Here is a 27633-nt window from a genome sequence, read left to right on the forward strand (position 1 = left end):
GGGGGTCACTAGGGAGAGGATCATGTGGGGGGGGGGGGGAGAAGAGTGCCGGGTCTGAGAGGGAGGGGGGGGGGTCACTGGGGTACAGGGGTCACTGGGGTTACTGGGTAATGGGACACTGAGAAGGGGGTCACTAGGGAGAGGATCATGGGGGGGATGAGCGCCGGGTCTGAGAGGGGGGGGTCACTGGGGTACAGGGTCAGGGGGGCGGATACAAGGGGGAGGAGGTCACTAGGGAGAGGGTGTCACGGGGGGGGGGATGAGCGCCGGGCCTGAGAGGGAGGGGGGTGGGGGCACTGGGGTACAGGGTAAGGGGGGGTCACTAGGGAGAGGGTATCATGGGGGGGCGGATGGGCGCCAGGCCTGAGGAGGAGGGGCGGGTACAGGTACAGGGGGGTCACTAGGGAGAGGGTGTCATGGGGGGGGATTGGGGTTACTGTGTAATGGGGCATTGAGGAGGGGGTCACGGACTGGGGGCAACAGAGTCGGGGGGCAGGGTGACAGCATCACGGTGTCACCAGAATAACAGGGTTTCTGAGGGTTTTGGGGTCACTAGGGAGAGGATCATGGGGGGGTGGGGGGAGAAGAGCGCCGGGCCTGAGAGGGAGAGGGAGGGGGGGAGGGGTCACTGGGGTACAGGGTAAGGGGGGGGGATGGAGGAAAGGGGGAGGGGGTCACTAGGGAGAGGGTGTCACGGGGGGAATTGGGGTTACTGGGTAATGGGGCACTGAGGAGGGGTCACTGGGACTGGGCAACAGGGTCAGGGGGCAGGGTGACAGCATCACGGTGTCACCAGGGTAACGGGGTTTCTGGGGATGGGGGTCACTGAATAGGGGTAATGTGGTCACTGGGGGTTTTGGGGTCACTAGGAAGGGGCTCACTGGGACTGGGGGAGAAGCGGTCAGGGGGCGCAGGATGACATCATCACAGTGTCACCAGGGTAACAGGGTTTCTGGGGATGGGGGTCACTGAATAGGGGTGACGGGGGTCACGGACTGGGGGTTTTGGGGGAGTGGGGGGACGGGCTCACAGGGACTGGGGGCAACAGGGTCAGGAGGGCAGGGTAACGACATCATGGTGTCACCAGGGTTTCTGGGGATGGGGGTTACCAGGTCACTGGGCCTGGGGGTTTTGGGGTCATCGGGCAATAGAGGCACTGGGAGAGCGGGGGTCTTTTTTACTCGCTGGGTGGTGGGTTTATGGAACAAGCTGCCAGAGGAGGTAATTGAGGCAGGCACAATAAACAGGTATATTCACAAAATGCTGGAGTAACTCAGCAGGTCAGGCAGCATCTCGGGAGAGAAGGAATGGGTGACGTTTCGGGTCGAGACCCTTCTTCAGACTGACCCGAAACGTCACCCATTCCTTCTCTCCCGAGATGCTGCCTGACCTGCTGAGTTACTCCAGCATTTTGTGAATAAATCGATTTGTACCAGCATCTGCAGTTATTTTCTTATACAATAAACAGGTACGTGAGTAGGAGGGGTTTAAGAGAGACACAGTATGGGCCAAACGCAGGCCCATGAGATGGGGCATCTCGGGTCGGCATGGACGGGTTGGGCTGAAGGGCCTGTTTCCGTGCTGTGCCGCTCTGTGACTACAACTGCAGCCTTTGTTTTGCAGGCTTGCGTTGTTGAATACCTCGTCTCTCACCCGGGTTCCAGGATGTGGCACGAAGCGCGGAAACACGAGCGCAAGCTGCGGGGGATGATGGTGGATTACAAGAAGCGGGCGGAGCGGCGCAGAGAGTACTACGAGAAAATAGTGAGCTTGTTGCAATGTCCGCAGCTCAGATATGGGTTCTCTCTGTTTCGTGTGCATTAGGGTTAGGGTTAATGTGTAGGAAACATAGAAAGATAGGTGCAGGAGTCGGCCCTTCGAGCCAGCATCGCCATTCAATATGATCATGGCTGATCATCCACAATCAGTACCCCGTTCCTGCTTTCTCCCCATATCCCTTAATTCCCTTAGCCCTAAGAGCCTAATCTAAATCTCTCTTGAAAAGATTTTCTGCAGAAGGGACTGTAGATGCTGGTTTAAACTGAAGATAGACACAAAAAGCTGGAGAAGGAGTGGGTGACGTTTCGATCCGAAAGGCCACCCATTCCTTCTCTCCAGAGATGCTGTCTGTCCCGCTGAGTTACTCCAGCTTTTTGTGTCTATTTAGGGTTAAAGTCATCTTATGGAGTGACTTTGTAACTCATTTTCACCCAGCCCACACCTAACAATAGCTTGTCTCCTTTATCATCGTTACTTTTTTGCACATCTTTCATTCATTTGTTCTATATCTACATCACCATCTATATCTTTTGTTTCCCTTTCCCTTGACTCCCAGTCTGAAGAAGGGTCTCGACGCAAAACGTTACCTATCCCTTTTCTCTCGAGATGCTGTCTGAGTTACTCCAGCTTTTTGTGTTTTAAAAAAACCCGTCTTTTGTGGGTTAATTTTTCTTTGCTGTGTGTGGTTGACGTTGTCTTCATGGTGCTTTGTGTTACAGAAAAAGGATCCAGCGCAGTTCCTGCAGGTTCATGGCCGGTCATCCAAGATCCACCTGGATTCTGCTGTGGCCCTGGCTGCTGAAAGCCCCCTCAATATGTAAGTCGTTCCTTCTGCCAGTTGTGCCGCGTTTTCTGCCCGAGTCTTGATCCCCCCCACGAGGTGTGTGTGGATGCAGCTTGCAGCAGTGCTTTCCGCCACAGGGCACGAGCAGCCTGCTGCAAATACAGCAGTACTGTGGGCAGCGCAGTGGGTAGAGCTGCTGCCTCAGGTTCCACCCTGACTACGGGAGCCGTCTGTACGGAGTTTGTACGTTCTTCCCATGACCTGTGTGGGTTTTCTCTGGGTGTTCCAGTTTTCTCCCACACTCCAAATATGTACAAGCTTGTAGGTTAATTGGCTTTGATAAAATTGTCCTAATTTGTAAAATAGTGTTAATGGGGTGATCTGTGGGCCAAAGGGCCTGTTTCCGCACTGTATCTCTAAAGTCTAAAGGTGGAAATCATCACGCTGACTTTGTTAAGAGCTCTCGTTCTGAGTAATGGCCATTTGCTCAGCACTATCAGATGTCAAAAGTATTTTATTGTCTCCCCCCTGATTCGGAACAATGACATTCTTACTGCAGCAGACCAACGGGTTTGTAAACACAGTACAGGCAATTTACGTTTCATGTTCCTGAAAAGCTGCGCGTAATTTAAAAATGCGTGGAGTGCGTTATTAAAAAAATGCACCAATCAGTTAGTTTAATTTATTGTCACGTGTACCGAGGTACAGTGAAATATAATATAAGAAAATAACTGCAGATGCTGGTACAAGTCAAAGGTATTTATTCACAAAATGCTGGAGTAACTCAGTGGGTCAGGCAGTATGTCGGGAGAGAAGGAATGGGTGAAGTAACAGTGAAAAGCTTTTGTTGCGTGCTAACCAGTAAGCAGAAAGACAATACATGATTACAATCGAACCGTCCACAAAGTAAACCATGGTTGTAACGGAATGTGCAGGAAAGAACTGCAAATGCTGGTGTAAATCGAAGATAGACACAAAAAGCTGGAGCAACTCAGCGGGACAGGCAGCATCTCTGGGGAGAAGGAAGTCTGAAGAAGTCTTAACTCGAAACATCACCCATTCCTTCTCTCCAGAGATGCTGCTTGTCGCGCTGAGTTACTTCAGCATTTTGTGGAATCTAAAGAAGGGTCTCGACCCGAAACGTCACCCATTCCTTCACTCCCAAGATGCTGCCTGACCCGCTGAGTTACTCCAGCATTGTGTGTCTACCAGCGCGGAAATAGGCCCTTCGGCCCACCGAGTCTGTGCCGACCAGTGATCCCCGCACACTAACACTATCCTACACGCACAAGACACAATTTACAATTATACCAAGCCAATTAGCCTACATATCTTTGGAGTGTGGGAGGAAACCGGAGATCCTGGAGATAAACCCGCGTGGTCACGGGGAGAATATAGGGAAAAAAACTAGAGACAGCACCCATAGTCAGGATCGAACTCGGGCCTCTGGCGCTGTAAGGCAGCACCTCTAACACCATACCACCCTAAACGTTATTCCCTTTATCCTGCGTCTACACTGTTGTTCATCCTTCGGGTTGGAAGATGACCATGACTTCACTTTCAGTTGGAGGATTGGTGACTGTGAGTTCGGAAGTGCTGGTGAGGCCAATCCGGACCCGGAAGCCACGCCCACACGTAGGACACAAGTGGATGGCTCCTGCAGTGGATGTGGAGGTAGCCCGGGCCTTGCGCTCCTCTGCAGTGCGTCTGTTCTCTGCTGCACGGGCTCCTGTGGTGAGCTTGCTACGCCAGGTTGGATGGTCCAGAGCAAGAGACTCCCAAGTGCTGAGGTTGATGTCCAAGTCTTTGAGGGACACTTTGAGGCAGTCCTTAAACCGTTTCTTCTGTCCTCCTACTGAGCGCTTGCCCTGACACAGTTCTCCATTCAGAAGCTGTTTTGGCAGTCGACTCTCGGGCATTCTGACGACATGGCCTGCAGACACTATTGGACGGCTTGATCGTAATCATGCGTAGTTTTTCCGCCGAATGGAAAGCACGCAACAAAAAAACCTTTCACCGCGCCTCAGTACAAGTGACAATAAACGAAACTAATTAACTAACATAGTGCGGTCTGATTCACATTCAGATGTCCAGTCTCACTGAAGGTATCTTCTCTCATTCCTTCTCTCCAGAGATGCTGCCTGCCCCGCTGAGCTACTCCTGTGTCTGTCTTCACTGAATATTTGCTTTTTTAATCTTCCTAGGATGCCGTGGCAGGGCGATACAAATAACATGATCGATCGGTTTGACGTCCGCGCCCACCTTGATTATGTTCCCGAGTACATCCCGCCCTTCCTCAGTGCACTGTGAGTATCCCCGTGTGAGACTTTACTTGTCACATGTACTGAGGTACAGTGAAATTCATCGTCATAGAATGATACAGCGCGGAAACTGGCCATTCGGCCCGCCGGGTTCCGCGCCGACCGGAGATCCCCGTGTACTAACACTACACTGCACACACCAGGGGCAATGATTTTTGTTACACATCTCTGTCGCCGTGAGGCAGCAACTCTAACGCTGTGCCACCAGGGAGTGGATAAGGCAGCATCTCTTCCGCTGCGCTACCTGCCTACAGATTAGAAATTAAGGATGCTCCCCGACTAACGATGCTTCGACGTACGATATTTCGATATGACAAAGGTGCAAACGTTGGGCAACGGCAGCGAGCCGCAGCTCGATCCCGGCCACGTGATCAGAATCAGAATTACCTTTATTGGTCATCCAAAAAACAAGTCTTTTGGACGAGGTTTCGTCACCCACAGTCCAACAATAAGAGCAATAAAATACGCAATTACGCAACCACAACCAACACAAAACACAAAAAAAAAAGAAACATCCATCACAGTGAGTCTCCTCCAGTCACCTCCTCACTGTGATCGACGGCCAGAATGTGTTTTCTCTTCCCCTGCCGTCTGTACTAAACACGTTTTCACACAGAGAGTGGTGAGTCTGTGGAATTCTCTGCCACAGAGGTAGTTGAGGCCAGTTCATTGGTTATATTTAAGAGGGAGTTAGATGTGGCCCTTGTGGCTAAAGGGATCAGGGGGTATGGAGAGAAGGCAGGTACGGGATACTGAGTTGGATGATCAGCCATGATCATATTGAATGGCGGTGCAGGCTCGAAGGGCCGAATGGCCTACTCCTGCACATGTTTTCTATGTTTCTGCGTACGATATTTTCGGTTTCCGATGCGTTTATCGGAACGTAGCCCCATGGTTAAGTCGAGGAGCACTTGCACCTTCCAGAGAAAAGGAGGCTTTTAACCTGTGTTGGAGGTGCTTGGAATTATCTGGAGCACACCTGTTTTATCATCTTTAAATAGTAACTCTTCATCAAACATAACAAGGCAAACATTTACCCGCACTGTGGGAGTGACGGCAAATGGGCATATCAGTGCTGGCGGTGACTGGCACGAACTTACCTGGAGAGCTGAAAGCCCAAATAAAGCTTCTATTAATGTAACCATTTCAAGGTGTGTTTGCTGAACAAACAAACTGGTGGATGTTTTTGGCACCCACCGACAGGAAACCATTCGGCTTGCTGTGTTAGTGCCGGCTGTACACAAGCAATACCATCTCATGGGTAGACACAAAATGCTGGGGTAACTCAGCGGGTCAGGCAGCATCTCGGGAAGGGTCCCGGAAGGGTCTCGACCCGAAACATCACCCATTCCTTCTGTCCCGAGATGCTGCGTGACCCGCTGAGTTACTCCAGCATTTTGTGTCTACCTTCGATTTAGACAATAGACAAATAGGTGCAGGAGTAGGCCATTCGGTCCTTCGAGCCAGCACCGCCATTCAATGTGATCATGGCTGATCATTCTCAATCAGTACCCCGTTCCTGCCTTCTCCCCATACCCCCTGACTCCGCTATCCTGAAGAGCTCTATCCAGCTCTCTCTTGAATGCATTCAGAGAACTGGCCTCCACTGCCTTCTGAGGCAGAGAATTCCACAGATTCACAACTCTCTGACTGAAAAAGTTTTTCCTCGTCTCAGAGTGACGGACTTGGACGTACCCCGAGATCCCTCCGCATGTCAGTGCCGTTAAAGGTCTTGCCGTTAACTGCATTCTTTCCCCATACGTGCGACCTCCCACACTATTTCAAAGACGCTGTTTGGAGTATGTGAGCGACCTTTCTTTTCTCGTTTCCAGCTCTCCAGAAATCGACAATGACGAGCGGAAGTGCAATTACGAGCGATATCGAGGTCTTGTTCAGAACGATTTTGCCGGCAGTGAGTGTTTGAAACGTTTATTCACGGATCCTCTGACCTGATGCATTGCCCACGTGGGCATCAGTCCCCTGGCACTCATCCCGTCTGTCCCTTTGTCTTTCAGTTGCCGAGGAGCAGTGCCTGTACCAGATCTACATTGACGAGCTTTACGGGGGTATGCAGAAACCTAACGAAGAGGACAAGAAGAAGTATGTGCCTGATCCAGGGGGGGGGGGGAGGGAGGAAGGGAGGGAAGGAGGGAGGGAAGGAGGGAGGGAAGGAGGGAGGGGGGGGAGGGAGGGGGGGGAGGGAGGGAGGGAGGGAGGGAGACAGGGAGGGACAGACAGACAGACAGAGTAGCGGAGGAAAGAAAACTGCAGGCGCTGGTTTAAATCGAAAGTAGACACAAAACTCTGGAGTAACTCAGCGGGTCAGGCAGCATCTCTGGAGAGAAGGAAACTCTTGCCTGTAGCATGAAGGCATAACGCAGGCCAACACACGACTGGAGCACTGCACTGCTAGAGGTACTTATGCGCAAAATGCTGGAGTAACTCAGCAGGTCAGGCAGCATCTCAGGAGAGAAGGAACGGGTCGAGCCGAAACGTCACCCATTCCCTCTCTCCTGAGATGCTGCCTGACCTGCTGAGTTACTCCAGCATTTTGTGAATAAATACCTTCGATTTTGTACCAGCATCTGCAGTTATTTTCTTACACGCACTGTTAGAGGTGGCGTCTTACAAGATAAATATCAAACCAAGTCCCCTTAACTGGTTCACATGGACTGAAGTGGATGTTTCCACTAGTGGGAGAGACCAGGACCAGAGGCCACGGCCTCAGGATAAGAAGACGTGCCTTTAGAAAGGAGATGGGAAGCAATTTCATCAGTCGGACGGTGGTGAATCCGTGGAATTCATTGCCACAGACGGCTGTGGGGGCCAAGTCAATGGATAGAAGGGTCTAGATCCGCAAAATCACCCATTCCTTCTCTCCAGAGATGCTGCCTGACCCGCTGAGTTCCTCCAGCATTTTGTGAATACCAAGTAGCTCTGCTACTTGACGTTCTTGCCATAGAGGGAGTACAGAGAAGGTTCACCAGATTGATCCCTGGGATGGCAGGACTTTCATATGAAGAAAGACTGGATAGACTCGGCTTGTACTCGCTGGAATTTAGAAGATTGAGGGGGGATCTTATAGAAACTTACAAAATGCTTAAGGGGTTGGACAGGCTAGATGCGGGAAGATTGTTCCCGATGTTGGGGAAGTCCAGAACAAGGGGGTCACAGTTTAAGGATAAGGGGGAAGTCTTTTAGGACTCTGTTTTTCACACAGAGAGTGGTGAATCTGTGGAATTCTTTGCACAGAAGGTAGTTGAGGCCAGTTCATTGGCTATATTTAAGAGGGAGTTAGATGTGGCCCTTGTGGCTAAAGGGATCAGGGGGTATGGAGAGAAGGCAGGTACGGGATACTGAGTTGGATGATCAGCCATGATCATATTGAATGGCGGTGCAGGCTCGAAGGGCCGAATGGCCTACTCCTGCACCTATTTTCTATGTTTCTGTAGTCCAGTTGCCCAGGCTCTCTCCCTGGTGGGCGAGTAGCTGAGTGGACCCAGGTTTATGCCGAGTGAGTTGACGTCAAGCAGGACAGCTGGCGTTGCTTTTGCAGGGTTGGGGTGGGATGGAGAAGGGGAAGGTTGCCATGTTTCTAATCTCTGATTGTTACCGGGTGAGGGTCTGTGAATATCCCTCTGTGGCCCCTCTCACCCTGCACCGACCGGATCAGTCTGCGGCCCCCCCTTTGTTTTTTTTTGTTTTTTTAAAAATCAATAATATTTATTCAAATATTTAAATAATATATACAATACAATAAAACCAAAACAGAACCCACCACCAGAATACTATACAAACAAAGATACCAATTGAAACTATTATACAATTATATTACAATCCCCATCCAGGATACATCCAATCCCCAGCGGTCCCGGAAACCCCCCAGGGTGCCCGTGGGCAGCGCGTAGTCCCTCTCCAACACCACCCGGGCGCGGATGTAACCCCGGATAAGGGCCCCCCTTTGTTGGCAATGACGGCCCAGGGCTGGGACTGCAGCAGAACAAGTGTAACGTGCGGGAGAAAAGGAAAATTGCCGGCGCAGCGGGTAGAGCTGCTGCCCCACGGAGCCAGACATGCCGGGTTCCATCCTGACCTCCGGCGCTGACTGGGTGGAGTTTGCATGTCACTAGTTTAAAGATACAACGTGGAAACAGGCTCTTCGGCCTACTGAGTCCGAGCCGACCTGCGATCCCCGCACACCAACACTATCCACACTAGGGGAAATTCTTACATTTGCACCAAGCCAATTAGCCTACAAACCTGCACGTCTTTGGAGTGTGGGAGGAAACCGGAGATCTCGGAGAAAACCCACGCAGGTCACGGGGAGAACGTGCAAACTCCGTACAGACAGCACCCGTGGCTGCGTGGGTTTCCTCCGGGTGTTCTGGTTTCCCCCCAGGACGTGTGGGTTTGTGGGTTAATTGGCCCTCTGTAAATCGCAGGGTGAGACAGTGGGACAGCATCGACCTCGTTTGATTTCTGTGATGGTCACAGTGGACTCGGTGGGCCGACAGGCCTGTTTCCACGCTGTATCTTCAAAACTAAGCTGCAGCAACCCATGAAGTTACACTCACAGAGGGATGGGATGTGGGAGGAAACCAGAGGCCACGGTGGCGCAGCGGTAGAGTTGCTGCCTTACAGCGCTTGCAGCGGTAGAGACCCGGGTTCCATCCTGACTACGGGTGCTGTTTGTACTGAGTTTGTACGTTCTCCCCGTGACCTGCGTGGGTTTTCTCCAAGATCTTCGGTTTCCCTCCAGACATACAGGTATGTGGGTTAATTGGCTTGGTGTATGTGTAAATTGTCCCTAGTGTGTGTAGGATAGTGTTGATGTGTGGGGATCGCTGGTTGGTGCGGACTCGGTGGGCCGAAGGGCCTGTTTCCGCGCTGTATCTCTAAATTAAACTAAACAGAGCAGCCTGGAGAAACCTACGTGATCGCAGGGAGTACATGCAAACTCCGTACAAACAGCACCCGTAGTCAGGATGGAACCCGGGACTCCGGCGCTGTAAGCTCTGTCGGGCAGCAACTCTACCGCTGCACCACCGTAATCTCCGATATTCCCCGGCATTCGAGTCACCAAACCATCCATGCGCTGTGCCTCTTGTTGCAATGAAACCCAGCGTTGCACACGGGGGCTGCCAGATCTTCATGTGCCGTGAATGAATCACTGTGTGTGTAAATAATACTTGTAAATAATAATGAATCACTGTGTGTCTTGTCATTCTCCCTGATATATTTCCCGGACAAATCAACCAGCTTAGCCAAATGCCCCAGTGAATGACCGGCTTCCCACCTCGCCCCCACAGGTTGGCCGAGAAGAAGGTATCAATCGGGTACACCTACGAAGACTGCTCGGTAACTACGGAGGAGAAGCCCGAGGAGAGGGATGCGGACTTCGAGGAGGACTCGGATGAGAAGAGTGATTCAGATGAAGAGATCCCAGACATAGGTGAGGCCATCAGCCACAGGTGAGGCCATCAACCACAGGTGAGGCCATCATACACAGGTCAGGCCAGCAGACACAGGTGAGGTCAGCAGACACAGGTGAGGCCATCAGACACATGTGAGGTCAGCAGACAGTGATGTCAGCAGAGAAAGGTGAGGTCAGCAGACACAGGTGAGGTCAGCAGACAGGTGAGGCCATCAGACACAGGTCAGGCCATCACACAGGTGAGGCCATCAGTGATAGAGTCATACCTGACTGTCATGTCCCAGCTACACTAGTCCCACTTACCCATGTTTGACTCACCTGTCCCACCCATGTATCTGTCTAATTGCTTCTTAAATGTTGTTATAGTCCTTGCCTCGACTACCTCTTCCAGCAGCTTGTTCCATACACCCACCGCCCTTTGTGTGAAAATGTTCCTCTAAAATCTTTCCCTTTTCACCTTAAACCTATGCCCTCTGGTTCTCGATTTCCCTTACTCTGGACAATATTCCCTCTCAACCCCATTCTCCTGCCTTCTCCCCGTGAACTTTGACGTAAAAGGACCTCCCCCTCTTCCTTCTTTTCCCATTTTCCACCATCTCTCTTTCCTCATCTTTCTGTCTGTTCATAGCGTGACACAGTGCGGAAACAGCAGGCAGTGAAGAAAGCCAATGGAATGTTGGCCTTCATAACAAGAGGAGTTGAGTATAGGAGCAAAGAGGTCCTTCTGCAGTTGTACAGGGCCCTAGTGAGACCGCACCTGGAGTACTGTGTGCAGTTTTGGTCTCCAAATTTGAGGAAGGATTTCTTACTACTGAGGGCGTGCAGCGTAGGTTCACTAGGTTAATTCCCAGAATGGCGGGACTGTCGTATGTTGAAAGACTGGAGCGACTAGGCTTGAACACACTGGAATTTAGAAGGATGAGAGGGGATCTTATCGAAACATATAAGATTATTAAGGGGTTGGACATGTTAGAGGCAGGAAACATGTTCCCAATGTTGGTGGAGTCCAGAACCAGGGGCCACAGTTTAAGAATAAGGGGTAGGCCATTTAGAACGGAGATGAGGAAAAACTTTTTCAGTCAGAGAGTTGTAAATCTGTGGAATTCTCTGCCTCAGAAGGCAGTGGAGGCCAATTCTTTGAATGCTTTCGAGAGAGAGCTAGATAGAGCTCTTAAGGATGGCGGAGTCAGGGGGTATGGGGAGAGGGCAGGAACGGGGTAATGATTGAGAATGATCAGCCATGATCACATTGAATGGCGGTGCTGACTCGAAGGGCCGAATGGCCTACTCCTATTGAGTATTGTCTATTGAAACAGGCCCTTCGGCCCAACTTGCTCACACCAACCAACATGTCCCAGCTACACTAGTCCCACTTACCCATGTTTGACTCACCTGTCCTATCTATGTATCTGTCTAATTGCTTCTTAAACGTTGTTATAGTCCTTGCCTCGACTACCTCCTCCAGCAGCTTGTTCCATACACCCACCGCCCTTTGTGTGAAAATGTTCCTCTAAAATCTTTCCCTTTTCACCTTAAACCTATGCCCTCTGGTTCTCGATTTCCCTTACTCTGGACAATGTTCCTTCTCAACCCCATTCAACTGCCTTCTCCCCGTGAACATTTACGTAAAAGGACCTATCAATCTCTGCTTTTTAAAAAAAAACAATGAATTGGCCTCCACAGCCGTCTGTGGCTATGAATTCCACAGATTCACCACTCTCTGGCTAAAGAAATTCCTCCTCATCTCCATTCTAACAGTATGTCCTTTTATACTGAGGCCGTGCCCTCTAGTCCTAGACTCTCCCACTACTGGCAACTCCCTGCGTACATCAGGAAACTGGGCCTCCAGGACAACAGAGGGTGCTGTTGGCTGATTGAACTGAAAGGAAGTTTTGTCAGAGAGCCGCTGAAAATATTCACTAGTTAATTCCTAACTGTAAAGGTCACATTTCCAGCCCCAGATAGACACAAAAAGCTGGAGTAACTCATTGGGACGGGCAGCATCTCTGTAGAAAAATAATAGGTGTCGTTTTGTGAGGGAATCCTTCTGGAGCTAAGGGTTGCGACCCGAAACGTCACCTATATTTATTCTCCAGATATGCTGCCTGGCCCGCTGAGTTACTCTAGCATTTTGTCTATCCTTGATATTTAGTTTCGTTTAGAGATACAGTGCTGAAACAGGCCCTTCGGCCCGCCTTCCGCGCCGACCAGCGATCCCCGCACACTAACGCTATCCTACACACACTAGGAACAGTATACATTTACACCAAGACCATTAACCTTCAAACCTGCACGTCTTTGGTTGTAGATTTTTAGATTTAGAGATACAGCGCGGAAACAGGCCCTTCGGCCCATCGAGTCCGCGCCGCCCAGCGATCCCCGCACACTAACACTATCCTACACACACTAGGGACAATTTTTACATTTACCAAGTCAATTTGCCTGCACATCTTTGGAGTGTGGGAGGAAACCGAAAATCTCGGAGAAAACCCATGCAGGTCACGGGGAGAACGTACAAACTCCGTACAGACGGCGCCCGTAGTCAGGATCGAACCTGAGTCTCCGGCGCTGCATTCGCTGCAAGGCAGCAACTCTACCGCTGCGCCACCGTGCCGCAGGAGTGTGGGATGAAACCGAAGATCTTGGAGAAAAACCCAGGCAGGCACGGGGAGAACGTACAAACTCCGTACGGACAGCACCCGTAGTCGGGAGCGAACCCGGGTCTCTGGCGCTGTGAGGCAGCAACTCTACCGCTGCGCCACCGTGATATAAACCAGCATCGGCATTTCCTTCCTACTCGAAACAGCTCAATTTTCTTTCCAGAAAAAAAAATATCTGAGAAAGTTAATAAAGTTGCAAAGTAAATAAACTGGCAAATCTGAAAATATCAGTTATGGTTTTTAAAGGACAAAGGGCTGGTTAATTATTAAAATGGAGGAACCTCAAAAGAAATTCCTTCTGGCATGGCATCGGCACCCATAAACACGAGTTGCTAATTAACCTAGAGTGGACCTCAAGGTGAAATGGATGTTCTGTTTGGTTTTATTAGGCAGCATGTGACACAGATAAGCGGAGGCAAGAATATAGCTTCAAGGCAAGTCACATTGGTAGGACATCCAAAGTTAGATTTTTTTTAAACGCAAGGAGACACAGCAGGCAACTTGAAAGATAGAAGGCAGACCCAAAATGCTGGAGTAACTCAGCGGGTCAGGCAGCATCTCGGGAGAGAAGGAATGGGTGACGTTTCGGGTCGAGACCCTTCTTCAGACTGATGTCAGGGGAGGGGGCGGTTTCTTAAATGCCACCATCAATATCTGCCTCCAATGTTAACATTGTCACGTAGCAGTTTGGTGACACAGATGTTGCAATCTTTTGAGTAAAACACAAAAGTCTGAAGAAAGGTCCCGAACTGAAACGTCGCCTGTCCGTACCCTCCAGAGATGCTGCCTGACCCGCTGAGTTACTCCAGCACTTGTGTCTATCTTTGGTGTAAACGGTTGGACTTCTCTACTCCAGAAATCTGTGAGGCAGAATCATTGCATGTGCTCAAGGCCGAGGCCAACATGAAAGGCCGTCAAGTAGTGTGGTGTTTTTTTACTATCGAGCTGTGGGCGGTCACGGTGGTGCAGCGGTAGAGTTGCTGCCTTACAGCGAATGCAGCGCCGGAGACCCGGGTTCCATCCCGACTACGGGTGCTGTCTGTACGGAGTCTGTACGTTCTCCCCGCGACCTGCGTGGGTTTCCTCCCACACTCCAAAGACGTGCAGGTTTGTAGGTTAATTGGTTTGGTAAATGTAAAAAAATTGTCCCCAGTGGGTATAGGATAGTGTTAGTGTGCGGGGATCACTGGTCGGCGCGGACCCGGTGGGCCGAAAGGGCCTGTTTCCGCGCAGTATCTCTAAACTAAACTAAACTAGCTTAGGTGGCTGCTGTTTGAAGGTTTCTGACTGTTCATTTGCTGCCCTTTAGATGTTGAAGTGGATGTCGATGAATTAAACACTGAGCAAACCCTGGAGCTGAACAAACTCGCGACCACCTACGGAATGGCTGAGGGCGACTTTGTCAGGTGAGGCTGGTGTGGAATTAATTGGCACGCTTCTATTGCTCAGTGGGCAAGGGGGATTGGTGACAGACACAAAAAGCTGGAGTAACTCAGCGGGTCAGGCAGCATCTCGGGAGAGAAGGAACGGGTGACGTTTCGGGTCGAGACCCTTCTTTAGACAGAGAGTCAGGGGAGAGGGAACCAAGAGATATAGACGGTGATATAGAACAAATGAATGAAAGATATACAAAAATAATCCGTGCACTACCTCCAGTTTAAACCGGCATCTGCAGTTCCTTCCTACACAAGGAGGATTGGTGTAAGCAAATAACTGCAGATGCTGGTACAAATCGAAGGTATTTATTCACAAAATGCTGGAGTAACTCAGCAGGTCAGGCAGCATCTCAGGAGAGAAGGAATGGGTGACGTTTCGGGTCGAGACCCTTCTTCAGACGGATTGGTGGTCGGTTTAAGTTTATTGTCACATGTACTGAGGTACATTAAAAAGCTTTGATTTGCGTGCTATCCAATCAGATCAGAAAATGCTTTGCATAAATGCCATCAAGTCAAACTCAAGTACAACAGGTAGAGCAAAGGGGAAGATACGGAGAGCAGACCATAGTTCTCAGCATCAGTTCCACAGACAAAGTCCAATGTCCGCAATGGGGTAGAGGTGAATCGGACAGTACCCGAGCTTATGGAAGGGCCGTTCAGAAGCCTGATAACAGAGGGGAAGAAGCTGTTCCTGAGTCTGGTGGTGCGCGCTTTCAAGCTTCTCTACCTTCTGCCGGACGGGAGCGGGGAGAAGAAGGAATGACTGGCCGGGGTGGGACAGGGACAGGTTTCACAAGGGTGGATGGAGTCCATGGCGGGGAGTGTGGCCTGTGTGATGGACTGTGTAGGAAGAAACTGCAGATGCTGGTTTAAACCGAAGCTGGAGTAACTCAGCGGGACAGGCAGCATCCCCGGAGAGAAGGAATGGTAACGTTTCGACTCAAGACTCTTCTTCACACTAGTCAGGGGAAAGGGAGAGGAGAGGTAAAGCCGATGATGTCGAGAGATAAAGAACAATTATTACAACCTTATAGAAATGTATAAAATTATAAAAGAACTGGACAAGTTAGATGCAGGAAAAATGTTCCCAATGTTGAGGGAGTCCAGAACCAGGGGCCACACAGTCTTAGAATAAAGGGGAGGCCATTTAAAACTGAGGTGAGACAAAACCTTTTCACCCAGAGAGTTGTGAATTTGTGGAATTCTCTGCCACAGAGGGCAGTGGAGGCCAATTCGCTGGATGGATTTAAGAGAGAGTTAGATAGAGCTCTAGGGGCTAGCGGATATGGGGAGAAGGCAGGCACGGGTTACTGATTGTGGATGATCAGCCGCGATCGCAATGAATGGCTCAAAGGGCAGAATGGCCTCCTCCTGCACCTATTGTCTGTGTATCTATGTTTCTAACAATGAGTGAAAGATAGAGTCGGAGAGCTGGAGGATACACATGGACGGCTAACACAACGCCGATCTCTCTGATCACCGCCCGCTGTGGGGCTCTGCAGTACGTCGGGTGATGTTGATGGGTTTTATAACCAATCCTGTTTTATTTTTGTTGGAAGGATGCTTCGGAAGGACAAAGAAGAAGTGGAAGCAATAAAACACGCCAAGGCCCTGGAGGAGGAGAAGGCCATGTACTCGGTAGGGACCTTCGTTCATGGAGGGGAAAGACAGGGTAGATGCACACAGCCTTTTCCCCAGAGTAGGGCAGTGGAGAACCAGGGGGCACAGGTTGAAGATGAGGGGGAAAGATTTAACATGAACCTGAGGGGCAACTTTTTTAACACAAGGGATGGTGGGTTTGTGGGAGGAGGAGGTTGATGCAGGGACTATCGGAACGTTTAACACTTGGACCGGTATATGGATGGGACAGGTTTAGAGGGATCTGGGCCATGCGCAGGCAGGTGGGACTGGAGTAGAAGCGGCATGTTGGTCGGCGTGGGCATGTTGGGCCGAAGGTCTTGTATCCATGCTGTAAAGAGGTGGCACGGTGGCGCAGCGGTAGAGTTGCTGCCTTACAGCGCCGGAGACCCGGGTTCGATCCTGACCACGAGTGCTGTCTGTACGGAGTTTGCACGTTCTCCCCGTGACTTGCGTGGGTTTCCTCCGGGAGCTCCGGTTTCCTCCCACTCTCCAAAGACGCGCGGGTTTGTAGGCTGATTGCCGTGGTAAAATTGTGACTTGTCTGTGGTGTGTGTAGGACGGAGTGAGTGTGCGGGGATCGCTGGTCAGTGCGGACTCGGTGGGGCCGAAGGGCCTGTCTCTGCGCTGCATGATTCTGTTCTGCTGCACCCAGCAGGGGAGCCCCGTGCCCACGATGGGCATCGCAGTCACAAGGTCATAAGTCACAGGAGCAGAATCAGGCCATTCGGCCCACCAAGTCTACTCCGCCATTCTATCGCGGCCGATCCATCTCTCCCTCCTAACCCCATTCTCCTGTCTTCTCCCCATAACCCCTGACACCCGCACTGATCAGGAATCTATCTATCTCTGCCGTAAGAATATCCACTGGCCCTGGGAGCCTGGAGCAGCCGCGGCCTAACTCTATTTGTGTGTGTGCTCCTCGCAGGGCCGGAGGTCTCGTCGCCAGCGGAGGGAATTCAGAGAGAAGCGCTTGAAGGGGAGAAAGATCAGCCCCCCCAGGTACAACCCCCCCCCCCCCCCCCAAATAAAGTTCTATGGTATCGTATGCAGACACAGAATGCTGGAGTAACTCAGCGGGACAGGCAGCATCTCCGGAGAGAAGGAACGGGTGACGTTTCGGGTCGAGACCCTTCTTCAGACTGATATCGTATCGCCCCCTGTGTTGCATCTCTCAGCTGCCGCCTTGGAATGAGTCCTTCACCATCTTTCCTTTGAAAGCAACAGGGTGACATCGGCCTGGTGATTTTCTTTAATATTAGAACATTGAACAGTGCAGCCCAGGAAAGACTATACGTGATTACAATCGAGCCATCCACCGTGTGTAGGCACAGGATAGAGGGTTGTAGGTAGGATGCTGGTTTAATGCGAAGATAGGCACAAAGTGCTGGAGTAACTCAGCGGGACAGGCAGCATCTCTGGAGAGAAGGAATGGTTTTCGAGTCGAGTCCCTTCTTCAGAATAAGGTTGAGTGCGAGGTGAAGCCAGTAACGTTCGATCAAAGGTAGTGCGAGGGTCTCCAATGAGGTAGATAGTAGCTCAGGACCGCTCTCTGGTTGTGGTAGGACGGTTCAGTTGCCTGTTAACAGCTGGGAAGAAACTGCCCCTGAATCTGGAGGTGTGCGTTTTCACACTTCTGTACCTTTTGCCTGATGGGAGAGGGGCGGAGGGGAGGGGGGGGAGGGAGGGAGAGGGGAGGGGGAAGAGGGACGGAGGGAGAGAGGAGAGTGGACGGGTGCGCCTCATCCTTGGTTTGATGCGCTGTCCTTTCTGTTTCAGTTACGCAAGGAGGGACAGCCCAACGTACGACCCGTATAAAAGGTAACTTCATTACGCCCGGCTGATGTGCAGATCAAAGGCGTTCAGACTCCATTCATGTGTGGTGATGAACTAAAATGTACAGTGTGCAGAAATGGGCTGGGTGTTTTGGTGGCAGGAGGAAATCGAGAAGGAAGGGAGGGAGGACACAAAAAGGACACAGAGTGCTGGAGTAACTCAGCGGGTCAGGCAGCATCTGTGGAGAACATGGATAGGTGACGTTTCACAGAGTGTTGGAGTAACTCAGCGGGTCAGGCAGCATCTGTGGAGAACATGGACAGGTGACGCTTCACAGAGTGCTGGAGTAACTCAGCGGGTCAGGCAGCATCTGTGGAGAACATGGATAGCTGACGTTTCGGGTCGGGACCCTTCTTGACGCTAATCTTACAGTTGACCGGCGGCACAGTGGTGCAGCAGTGTGTACCCGGGTACATTTCTGACGACTGGTGTTGTCCATGTGGAGTTTGTACGTTGATGTGGGACTGCAGGGCGGAACATTGGCATAGCTGATACAGCCACTGCCTCACAGCACCAGAACGTTCGGTCCATCGAGTCTACTCCGCCATTCAATCACGGCTGATCTATCTCTCCCTCCCAACCCCATTCTCCTGCCTTCTCTCCACAATGTTCCCAATGTTGGGGGAGTCCAGAACAAGGGGCCACACAGTTTAAGAATAAGGGGTAGGCCATTTAGAACTGAGATGAGGAAAAACTTTTTCAGTCAGAGAGTTGTGAATCTGTGGAATTCTCTGCCTCAGAAGGCAGTGGAGGCCAATTCTCTGAATGCATTCAAGAGAGAGCCAGATAGAGCTCTTAAGGATAGTGGAGTCAGGGGGTATGGGGAGAGGGCAGGAACGGGGTACTGATTGAGAATGATCAGCCATGATCACATTGAATGGTGGTGCTGGCTCGAAGGGCCGACTGGCCTCCTCCTGCACCTGTTGTCTATTGTCTATAACCCCTGACACCCGCACTAATCAAGACTCTACCTATCTCTGCCGCACACCAAAGGCGTCCAAGTTTGTAGGGTAATTGGCTTGGTATAAGTGTAAATTGTCCCTCGTGTGTGTAGGAATGTGTTAGTGTACGGGGTGATCACTGGTCTGTGCGGGGATCGCTGGTCTGTGCGGGGATCGCTGGTCTGTGCGGGGATCTCTGGTCTGTGCGGGGATCACTGGTCTGTGCGGTGATCACTGGTCTGTGCGGGGATCACTGGTCTGTGCGGGGATCACTGGTCTGCGGTGATCACTGGTCTGCGGGGATCACTGGTCTGCGGTGATCACTGGTCTGTGCGGGGATCACTGGTCTGTGCGGGGATCACTGGTCTGTGCGGGGATCACTGGTCTGTGCGGGGATCACTGGTCTGTGCGGGGATCACTGGTCTGTGCGGGGATCACTGGTCTGTGCGGGGATCACTGGTCTGTGCGGTGATCACTGGTCTGTGCGGGGATCACTGGTCTGTGCGGGGATCACTGGTCTGTGCGGGGATCACTGGTCTGTGCGGGGATCACTGGTCTGTGCGGGGATCACTGGTCTGTGCGGGGATCACTGGTCTGTGCGGTGATCACTGGTCTGTGCGGGGATCACTGGTCTGTGCGGGGATCACTGGTCTGTGCGGGGATCACTGGTCTGTGTGGACTCGGTGGGCCGAAGGGCCCGTTTCCGCGCTGTATCTCTAAACCGAATGAAACTGAAATTCGGCATTGATGTTTGCCAACCCCGCAGGTCGCAGTCGGAGTCGAGCTCGGGCACGAGGTCACGGTCGAACTCGCCCACGCACGAGGAGAAGATCACCTACATCACCAGCTTCGGCGGCAGCGAGGACGAGGGTGGCGTGGCGGCACAGCCTGGCGTGGTCACCGCCAAGGCCCCGATCAGCAGGCACCGGCCCGTCAACTCCCAGCAAAGCTCTGCCACAGGTCATACCAGCTCCTCCCGGTCGGTACTTTTCAACATCTTTCCTTTATCGTTCCCACAGCCACTGCTTGTGCTTCTAGAGGGAGAGGTCAGGACTTCCACTGAAGGAAGCTTCCGCGTCTTGTGTTTAATCTAATCACTGAGTAATGCCGTCCCCTCACGCAATGTAGGGACTGCCACTGTTGGACGACAGAGAAGGGGCATACAATGGCCGCTGGTCCCAAGCATGCCTTCTCAAAGCTTCACTTTAGTTTGGTGTACGTTAGTTTAGTTTACATTAGTTTAGGTTAGTTTATGTTCGTTTAGGTTAATTTATTTTATGTTAGTTTAGTTTACATCAGTTTGTGTTTAGTTTACGTCAAAGGTAGACACAAAATGCTGGAGTAACTCAGCGGGACAGGCAGCATCTCTGGAGAGAAGGAATGGGTGACGTTTCGGGTCGAGATCCTTCTTCAGACAGTTTAGTTTAGGTTAGTTTATATTATGTTACTTTAGTTTACATTAGTTTAGTTTATGTTAGTTTAGATTACCGTAGTTTAGTGTATTGTCACGTGTACCAGCGCGCAGTGCAAAGCTTTCTGTTGCGTGCTATCTAATCAGCGGAAAGACTATACACGATTACAATCAAGCTGTCCACAGTGTACAGATTAGGATAAAGGGAATATCCAATGAGGTAGATGGGAGGTCAGGACCGCTCTCTAGTTGAACAGGCAACTGAGCCATCCAGAAGATCATTGCTCTTTACATTAATAAACAAAAATCAAATGGATTAATAAGCACAATACTAATGCAAAAGAAACACGGTCCTCAGTTCAACTAAAGGCATTCATTGTGGCTAAAGGGATCAGGGGGTATGGAGAGAAGGCAGGTACGGGATACTGAGGTGGATGATCAGCCATGATCATATTGAATGGCGGTGCGTACAGGCTCGAAGGGCCGAATGGCCTACTCCTGCACCTATTTTCTATGTTCCTATTCCATAGACGTTCATGGGTAAGTGAGATGGAGAAGCTGGAGATGGAGTGGAGCACAGCAGAGAAAGGAGTGGGAGAGAGAGAGAGAGAGAATCGCGGTTGATGTTATGTTGTATGCAAGAGCCTGATAGTTGTTGGGAAGAAGCTGTTCTTGAACCTGGAGCTCACGGTTTGCAGACAACCCTCCTGTCTTCCCAATGGTAGGAGTGAAATGAGAACGCAAGTCACACAGAGTGATTTGCAGCGGGGAAAAATGTTAACGTGACTAAATTAGAATAACGTGACTGGAGCAAGTCAGCAAACCATTTATCATGGAGTCCAACAGCACGGAAATTAGCCAACGCCGACCAACATGTCTCATCCACACTTGTCCCACCCGCCTGCGTTTGGCCCATATTCCTCCAAACCTGTCCTATTCATGTACCAGTCTAAATGTTTCTTAAACATTGCGATAGTCCCTGCCTCAACTACCTCCTCCAGCAGCTCGTTCCATTCACCCACCACCCTTTATGCAAAAAAGTTATCCCTCAGGTTCCTATTGCATTTTTCTTCCCCCCCCACCTTAAACCTATGAAGTCTGGTCCTCCATTCTCCTACTCTGGGCAAGAGACTCTGTGCATCTACCCGATCTATTCCTCTCGTGATTTTGTAAGATCACCCCTCATTCTCCTGCGCTCCGAGCAATGATTGTATATAACTTGATTTAAACAAAATGATAAAGTGTGATTAAAATGGGTCAATATGACTTAAATTGGATTGTGTGCAGGGAATTAAACTGGCCTGTGCAGTGTGTGACTGATTAGTTTAGTTTGGAGACACAGCGCGGAAAACGGCCCCTTCGGCCCACCATGTCCGCGCCGACCAGCGATCCCCGCACACTAACGCTATCCTACACACACTACGCGACAGTTTACAGAAGCCAATTAGCCAACAAACCCGTAAATCTTTGGAATGTGGGAGGAAACTGGAGATACCGGAGAAAAACCCACGCAGGTCACGGGGAGAACGTGCAAACTCCGTACAGACAGCAGTCCGGATCGAACCCGGGTCCCTGGCGCCGTGAGGCAGCAGCTCTACCCGCTGCGCCACCGTGCAGCCCTATTAGAAATTAATTTTGAGAATTTGAGTTGTGAGGGCAGTGCGAGGTGTTTGCGTGTGGTGTCTTTGGAAGCAGAGCTGGACGTGACCTGGCTGGGATTTTGACGTTTATAACATGGAAGTGACAGAAGTGTGGCACAATGCTCAGTACATCGCTGTGTTTGAACAACAGGAGGCACAAAGTGAACAGGCAGGCAAGCAAAATCAGGCAGGCCGTTCAAAGCAGTGCAGCATCAATCCAAGGGTTGCCCACCGTCCCGTATTAGCCGGGACATCCCGTAGTTTGGGCTAAATTGGTTTGTCCCGTACGGGACCGCCCTTGTCCCATATTAGGCCCAAGGGCCGGGAGGCGGGTTGCTACGCATCCTCTGTTAGGCGAACACACTCCGTTAGCCCACACTGTCCCAGCCGACAGCGGCCCGTAGAGATCTTCATGTAAGATGTAAGGGCCTGTGGTAGCTGAAACAATTCTTTATTTGATAATGACATTATTCCTTGGGGACATTTAAGGAGAAAACCCAGGGACAACCAGTTTGTTTTCTGAATTGCAAATGGTCACGCATGTCGGGTGTTGACTTGTGCTTTACCGTAAAGGCATTAAAAGGTGCCGTATAAAACCCTGGCACAGAGTGCTGGAGTAACTCAGCGGGTCAGGCAGCATCTGTGGAGAAGATGTCCAGGTGACGTTTCGGTTCGGAACCCTTCTTCACACCTCGAACGTCACCCATCCAGGTTCTGGCGAGATTCTGCCTGGCCCACTGCGTTACTCCAGCACATTGTGTCTTTCTTCAGTAAAACCGGCGTCTGCAGTTCCTCGTGACCACATTGTGACTGCAAGCAGCGTGAATGTAAATCGCACCACGTTTAGAGTAGCTTATTATTGTCTCGTGCCCCGAGTGAGGTACAGTGAAAACCTTTTGTTTGCGTGCTATCCAGTCACAAGAAAAGTCTGCATGAGTACGATGTAGCCGGCCACCGTGTGCAGATGCAGGATAAAGGGTGGATTCGCCCCGTCCATGCCGGCAGCTGGATTTCAATTGATGTTTTAATGTTTCCTTCTGTTCTTCAGGCGCCGCTCCACGTCCTCGTCCTCATCGCGGTCTCGCTCGGACTCCCGTAGCCACCGCTCGCACAGCCACCGGCGGAGCAGGCGGTACTCGCGCTCCCGATCACGCTCCCGCAACCGCCACTACTCCCGGTCGTACGGCCGCTACAGCAGGGGAGGGTCCCGGGACGGGAGGCGATGCTCGCGCTCGCAGTCCCGCTCCGCCGACAGGACGCACTACAGCGGCTCCCGGTCCCGCGGCAAACGCTCCAGGTGAACCACGGCCAACCTCGTTGTCATTGCTGGAGTTTAGAAGGTTGAGGGGGGACCTCATTGAAACTTAGAGAATAGTGAAAGGCCTGGATAGAGTGGATGTGGAGAGGATGTTTCCAGTGAGTGAGTGAGTGAGTTAGTTAGTTAGTTAGTTAGTGAATTAGTTAATTGATTGATTGATTGATTGATTGATTTGTTTGTTTGTTGGCCAAGTATGTGCATATACAAGGAATGTGCCTTGGTGCTCCGCTCACAAATGACAACACAAACATGCAGTTAACAATTAAGAATAAAGCATAACCACATCAAAACAATAAGGATACAACATTACGGTCTAAACATGTGGGTGAAAATAAACCAGAGCAAAAAAGAGACTACAGACTTTGGTTATTGAGTAGAACTGTCACTCGTGGGGAAAAAGCTGTTTTTATGTCGGGCTGTGGCTGCTTTGACAGTCCGGAGTCGCCTTCCAGAGGGAAGTGCTTCAAAGAGTTTGTGGCCAGGGTGAGAGGGGTCAGAGATTATCTTGCCCGCTCGCTTCCTGGCCCTTGCAGTGTACAGTTCGTCAATGGGGGGAAGGTTGCAGCCAACAACCTTCTCAGCTGTGCGAACGATCCATTGCAGCCTCCAGATGTGGTGCTTGGTGAATGAGCCAAACCAGACCATGATGGAGAAGGTGAAGGCGGACTCAATGATGGCAGTATAGAATTGGACCATCATTGCCTTTGGCAGATTGTGTTTCTTCAGTTGCTGCAGGAAGTACATCCTCTGTTGGGCCTTTTAGACTGTGGAGTCGATGGTGGCCCCCCATTTAAGGTCCCTGGAGATGATGGTTCCAAGGAACTTAAATGAGTCCACTGATGTGACTGGTGTTGTTGATGGTGAGTGGGGGGAGGGGAGGGGGAGCTCTCCTAAAGTCTACAATTAGTTCCACTGTATTGAGAGCATTGAGCTCCAGGTCGTTGCGATGGCACCAGGATGCCAGCTGTGTCACTTCCCATCTGTAGGCAGATTCCTCCCCTTCCTGGATCAGTCCAATCAGGGTTGTGTCATCTGCAAACTTGAGGAGCTTGACAGAGGAGTCTGTGGAGGTGCAGCCGTTGGTGTAGAGAGAGTAAAGGAGAGGGGAGAGTACGCAGCCTTGCGGTGCTCCTATGCTGAGGGTCTGTGGGTCTGAGATGTCCTTTCCCAGCCTCACATGCTGCTTCCTGTCCGTCAGGAAGTTGATGATCCACTGACAGAGGGGTTCAGGCACAGTCAGCTGGGAGAGTTTGTAGTGTAGTAGCTCTGGCACAATGGTGTTAAATGCAGAGCTAAAGTCCACAAACAGAATCCTGGCATCGGTCCCCTTGCGGTCTAGGTGTTGGAGGATGAAGTGCAGGCCTAGGTTGACTGCGTCGTCCACCAATCTATTGGCCCTGGATGCAAACTGCAGGGGGTTTGTGATGTTTTTCAACTGGGCCAGCACAAGTCTTTCAAAGGTCTTCATGACTACAGAGGTCAGTGCGACAGGCCTGTCGTCATTAAGGCCAGTGATCCTTGTCTTTTTGGGTACAGGAACAATAATGGAGACCTTGAAGCAGGCAGGGACAGTGCAGGGACTGGTTGAAATGGTGGGAGAGTCTAGGACCAGAGGCCACAGCCTCAGAATTAAAGGGCGCTCGATTTGAAAGGAGGTGAGGAGGAACTTCTTTAGTCAGAGGGTGGTGAATCTGTGGGATTCATTGTCACAGAGGGCTGTGGAGGCCAAGTCAGAGGCAGAAATATAGATTGTTGATTAGAACGGGTGTCAGGGTTTTAGGGGAGAAGGCAGGAGAATGGGATTAGGAGGCAGAGATCAGCCATGATTGAATGGCGGAGTGGTCTCGATGGGCCGAATGGCCTAACTCTATTCCTATAGCTTGTGAACCTGTGACAATTCCCCCCATTATAACGTGGGTTTACTGTGCAGTTAGGTGTAATGGCCGCCCTGGTGTTTGATCAACAATACAACGTGTTGCGTGTGGAGGGGAGCCGCGGGCAGGCGGTCGGCGTCCACTGACCACGGTGCCGGTGGGTGCGCGTCGTTGTTAACGGGCCTCTTCGTGCCGCTCCAGGTCGCGGAGCCGCTCTCGCTCGCGCTCGGCCGAGCGTTACCTCCGGGGCAGCAGGACGGGCTACAGCGGCGGCCGGCGGCGAGACAGCAGCAGCCGGAGCAGCAGCGACACCACCAGCGACTCCCCCAGCCCCAGCAAGTCCCTGTCCCCCGTCCGAGAGAGCCTGGGCAAGGCAGCGGCCTCATCCGCCTTGGGCGAGAAACTGAAAAGGTGCGGCTTAAATCCCATGTCCCCCCCTCCCCCGAACCACCCCCACCGCTCCCTCCCTCCGAACCACCCCCACCGCTCCCTCCCCCCCGAACCACCCCCACCGCTCCCTCCCCCCCCGAACCACCCCCACCGCTCCCTCCCCCCCGAACCACCCGCACCGCTCCCTCCCTCCGAACCACCCCCACCGCTCCCTCCCCCCCCAAACCACAACCACCGCTCCCTCCCCCCGAACCACCCGCACCGCTCCCTCCCTCCGAACCACCCCCACCGCTCCCTCCCCCCCCGAACCACCCCCACCGCTCCCTCCCCCCCGAACCACCCGCACCGCTCCCTCCCTCCGAACCACCCCCACCGCTCCCTCCCCCCCCGAACCACCCCCACCGCTCCCTCACCCCCGAACCACCCCCACCGCTCCCTCCCTCCGAACCGCCTTCCCCCCCCACCGAACCACCCCCACCGCTCCCTCCCCCCCGAACCACCCCCACCGCCTTCCCCCCCACCGAACCACCCCCACCGCTACCTCCCCCCGAACCGCCCCCTCCCCCAGAACCACCCCCACCGCCTTCCCCCCCCACCGAACCACCCCCACCGCTCCTCCCCCCCCAACCACCCCCACCGCTCCCTCCCCCCGAACCACCCCCACCGCTCCCCTCCCCCGAACCACCCCCACCGCCTTCCCCCCCCACCGAACCACCCCCACCGCTCCTCCCCCCCAACCACCCCCACCGCCTCCCCTCCCCCCAAACCACCCCCACCGCTCCCCTCCCCCGAACCACCCCCACCGCCTTCCCCCCCCCCCCGAACCACCCCCACCGCTCCCTCCCCCCCCCGAACCACCCCCACCGCCTTCCCCCCCCCACCGAACCACCCCCACCGCTCCTCCCCCCCAACCACCCCCACCGCCTCCCCTCCCCCCAAACCACCCCCACCGCTCCCTCCCCCCCCAACCACCCCCACCGCTCCCTCCCCGAACCACCCCCACCGCTCCCTCCCCCCGAACCACCCCCACCGCTCCCTCCCCCCCGAACCACCCGCACCGCTCCCTCCCTCCGAACCACCCCCACCGCTCCCTCCCCCCCCGAACCACCCCCACCGCTCCCTCACCCCCGAACCACCCCCACCGCTCCCTCCCTCCGAACCGCCTTCCCCCCCCACCGAACCACCCCCACCGCTCCCTCCCCCCCGAACCACCCCCACCGCCTTCCCCCCCACCGAACCACCCCCACCGCTACCTCCCCCCGAACCGCCCCCTCCCCCAGAACCACCCCCACCGCCTTCCCCCCCCACCGAACCACCCCCACCGCTCCTCCCCCCCCAACCACCCCCACCGCTCCCTCCCCCCGAACCACCCCCACCGCTCCCCTCCCCCGAACCACCCCCACCGCCTTCCCCCCCCACCGAACCACCCCCACCGCTCCTCCCCCCCAACCACCCCCACCGCCTCCCCTCCCCCCAAACCACCCCCACCGCTCCCCTCCCCCGAACCACCCCCACCGCCTTCCCCCCCCCACCGAACCACCCCCACCGCTCCTCCCCCCCAACCACCCCCACCGCCTCCCCTCCCCCCAAACCACCCCCACCGCTCCCTCCCCCCCAACCACCCCCACCGCTCCCTCCCCGAACCACCCCCACCGCTCCCTCCCCCCGAACCACCCCCACCGCTCCCTCCCCCCCGAACCACCCCCACCGCTCCCTCCCCCCCCGAACCACCCCCACCGCTCCCTCCCACCGAACCACCCCCGCCGCTTCCCCCCTCCCCCAGAACCACCAACATCGCTTCCCCCCCTCCCCCCTGAACCACCCCCACCGGCTTCCCCCCCCACTTCCCACCGCCCCCTCTTACTGGTTTGAACGGGTGATCGCTGGTCGGCGTGGATTCAGTGGGCCGAAGGGCCTGTTTCAACGCTGTATCTCTAAACTGAACTAAACATAACATCAATATGTATTGCCCTGTAACAACTATATGTGGAGCCACCTACACACAAAGACACAAAGTGCTGGAGTAACTCATGGCAGCATCTCTGGAGAACACCGATACGTGACCCATTCTGGATCAAGACCCTTCTTCATACTGACCCGAAACGTCACCTATCCATGTTCTCCACAGATGCTGCCTGACCCGCTGAGTTACTCCAGCACTCTGTGCCCTT

General features: G+C 52.9%; 1 protein-coding gene across 4 annotated transcripts in view; it reads left to right on the forward strand.

The window, feature by feature from the left end:
• The window catches only part of clasrp (CLK4-associating serine/arginine rich protein), a 48407-nt gene that overhangs the window by 1264 nt on the left and 19510 nt on the right, over positions 1 to 27633 (forward strand). For 2 of the 4 annotated variants that reach the window (XR_013549580.1, XM_078431053.1), the window contains exons 2-14: positions 1624 to 1764; positions 2499 to 2596; positions 4768 to 4869; positions 6717 to 6796; positions 6900 to 6984; positions 10194 to 10336; positions 14288 to 14384; positions 15974 to 16052; positions 16981 to 17054; positions 17832 to 17873; positions 19596 to 19808; positions 22929 to 23177; positions 25274 to 25483. Coding sequence is in view for 2 of the 4 variants with exons in the window: in XM_078431053.1 (XP_078287179.1) it covers positions 1666 to 1764; positions 2499 to 2596; positions 4768 to 4869; positions 6717 to 6796; positions 6900 to 6984; positions 10194 to 10336; positions 14288 to 14384; positions 15974 to 16052; positions 16981 to 17054; positions 17832 to 17873; positions 19596 to 19808; positions 22929 to 23177; positions 25274 to 25483 (1571 nt within the window). In the remaining 2 variants the exon portion in view is untranslated. The remainder of the gene's footprint in view (positions 1 to 1623; positions 1765 to 2498; positions 2597 to 4767; positions 4870 to 6716; positions 6797 to 6899; positions 6985 to 10193; positions 10337 to 14287; positions 14385 to 15973; positions 16053 to 16980; positions 17055 to 17831; positions 17874 to 19595; positions 19809 to 22928; positions 23178 to 25273; positions 25484 to 27633) is intronic. The other 2 variants (XR_013549581.1, XM_078431054.1) reach the window with 1 other exon arrangement.

Source organism: Rhinoraja longicauda, chromosome 41, assembly GCF_053455715.1.
Source record: "Rhinoraja longicauda isolate Sanriku21f chromosome 41, sRhiLon1.1, whole genome shotgun sequence".
NCBI lineage: Eukaryota > Metazoa > Chordata > Chondrichthyes > Rajiformes > Arhynchobatidae > Rhinoraja > Rhinoraja longicauda.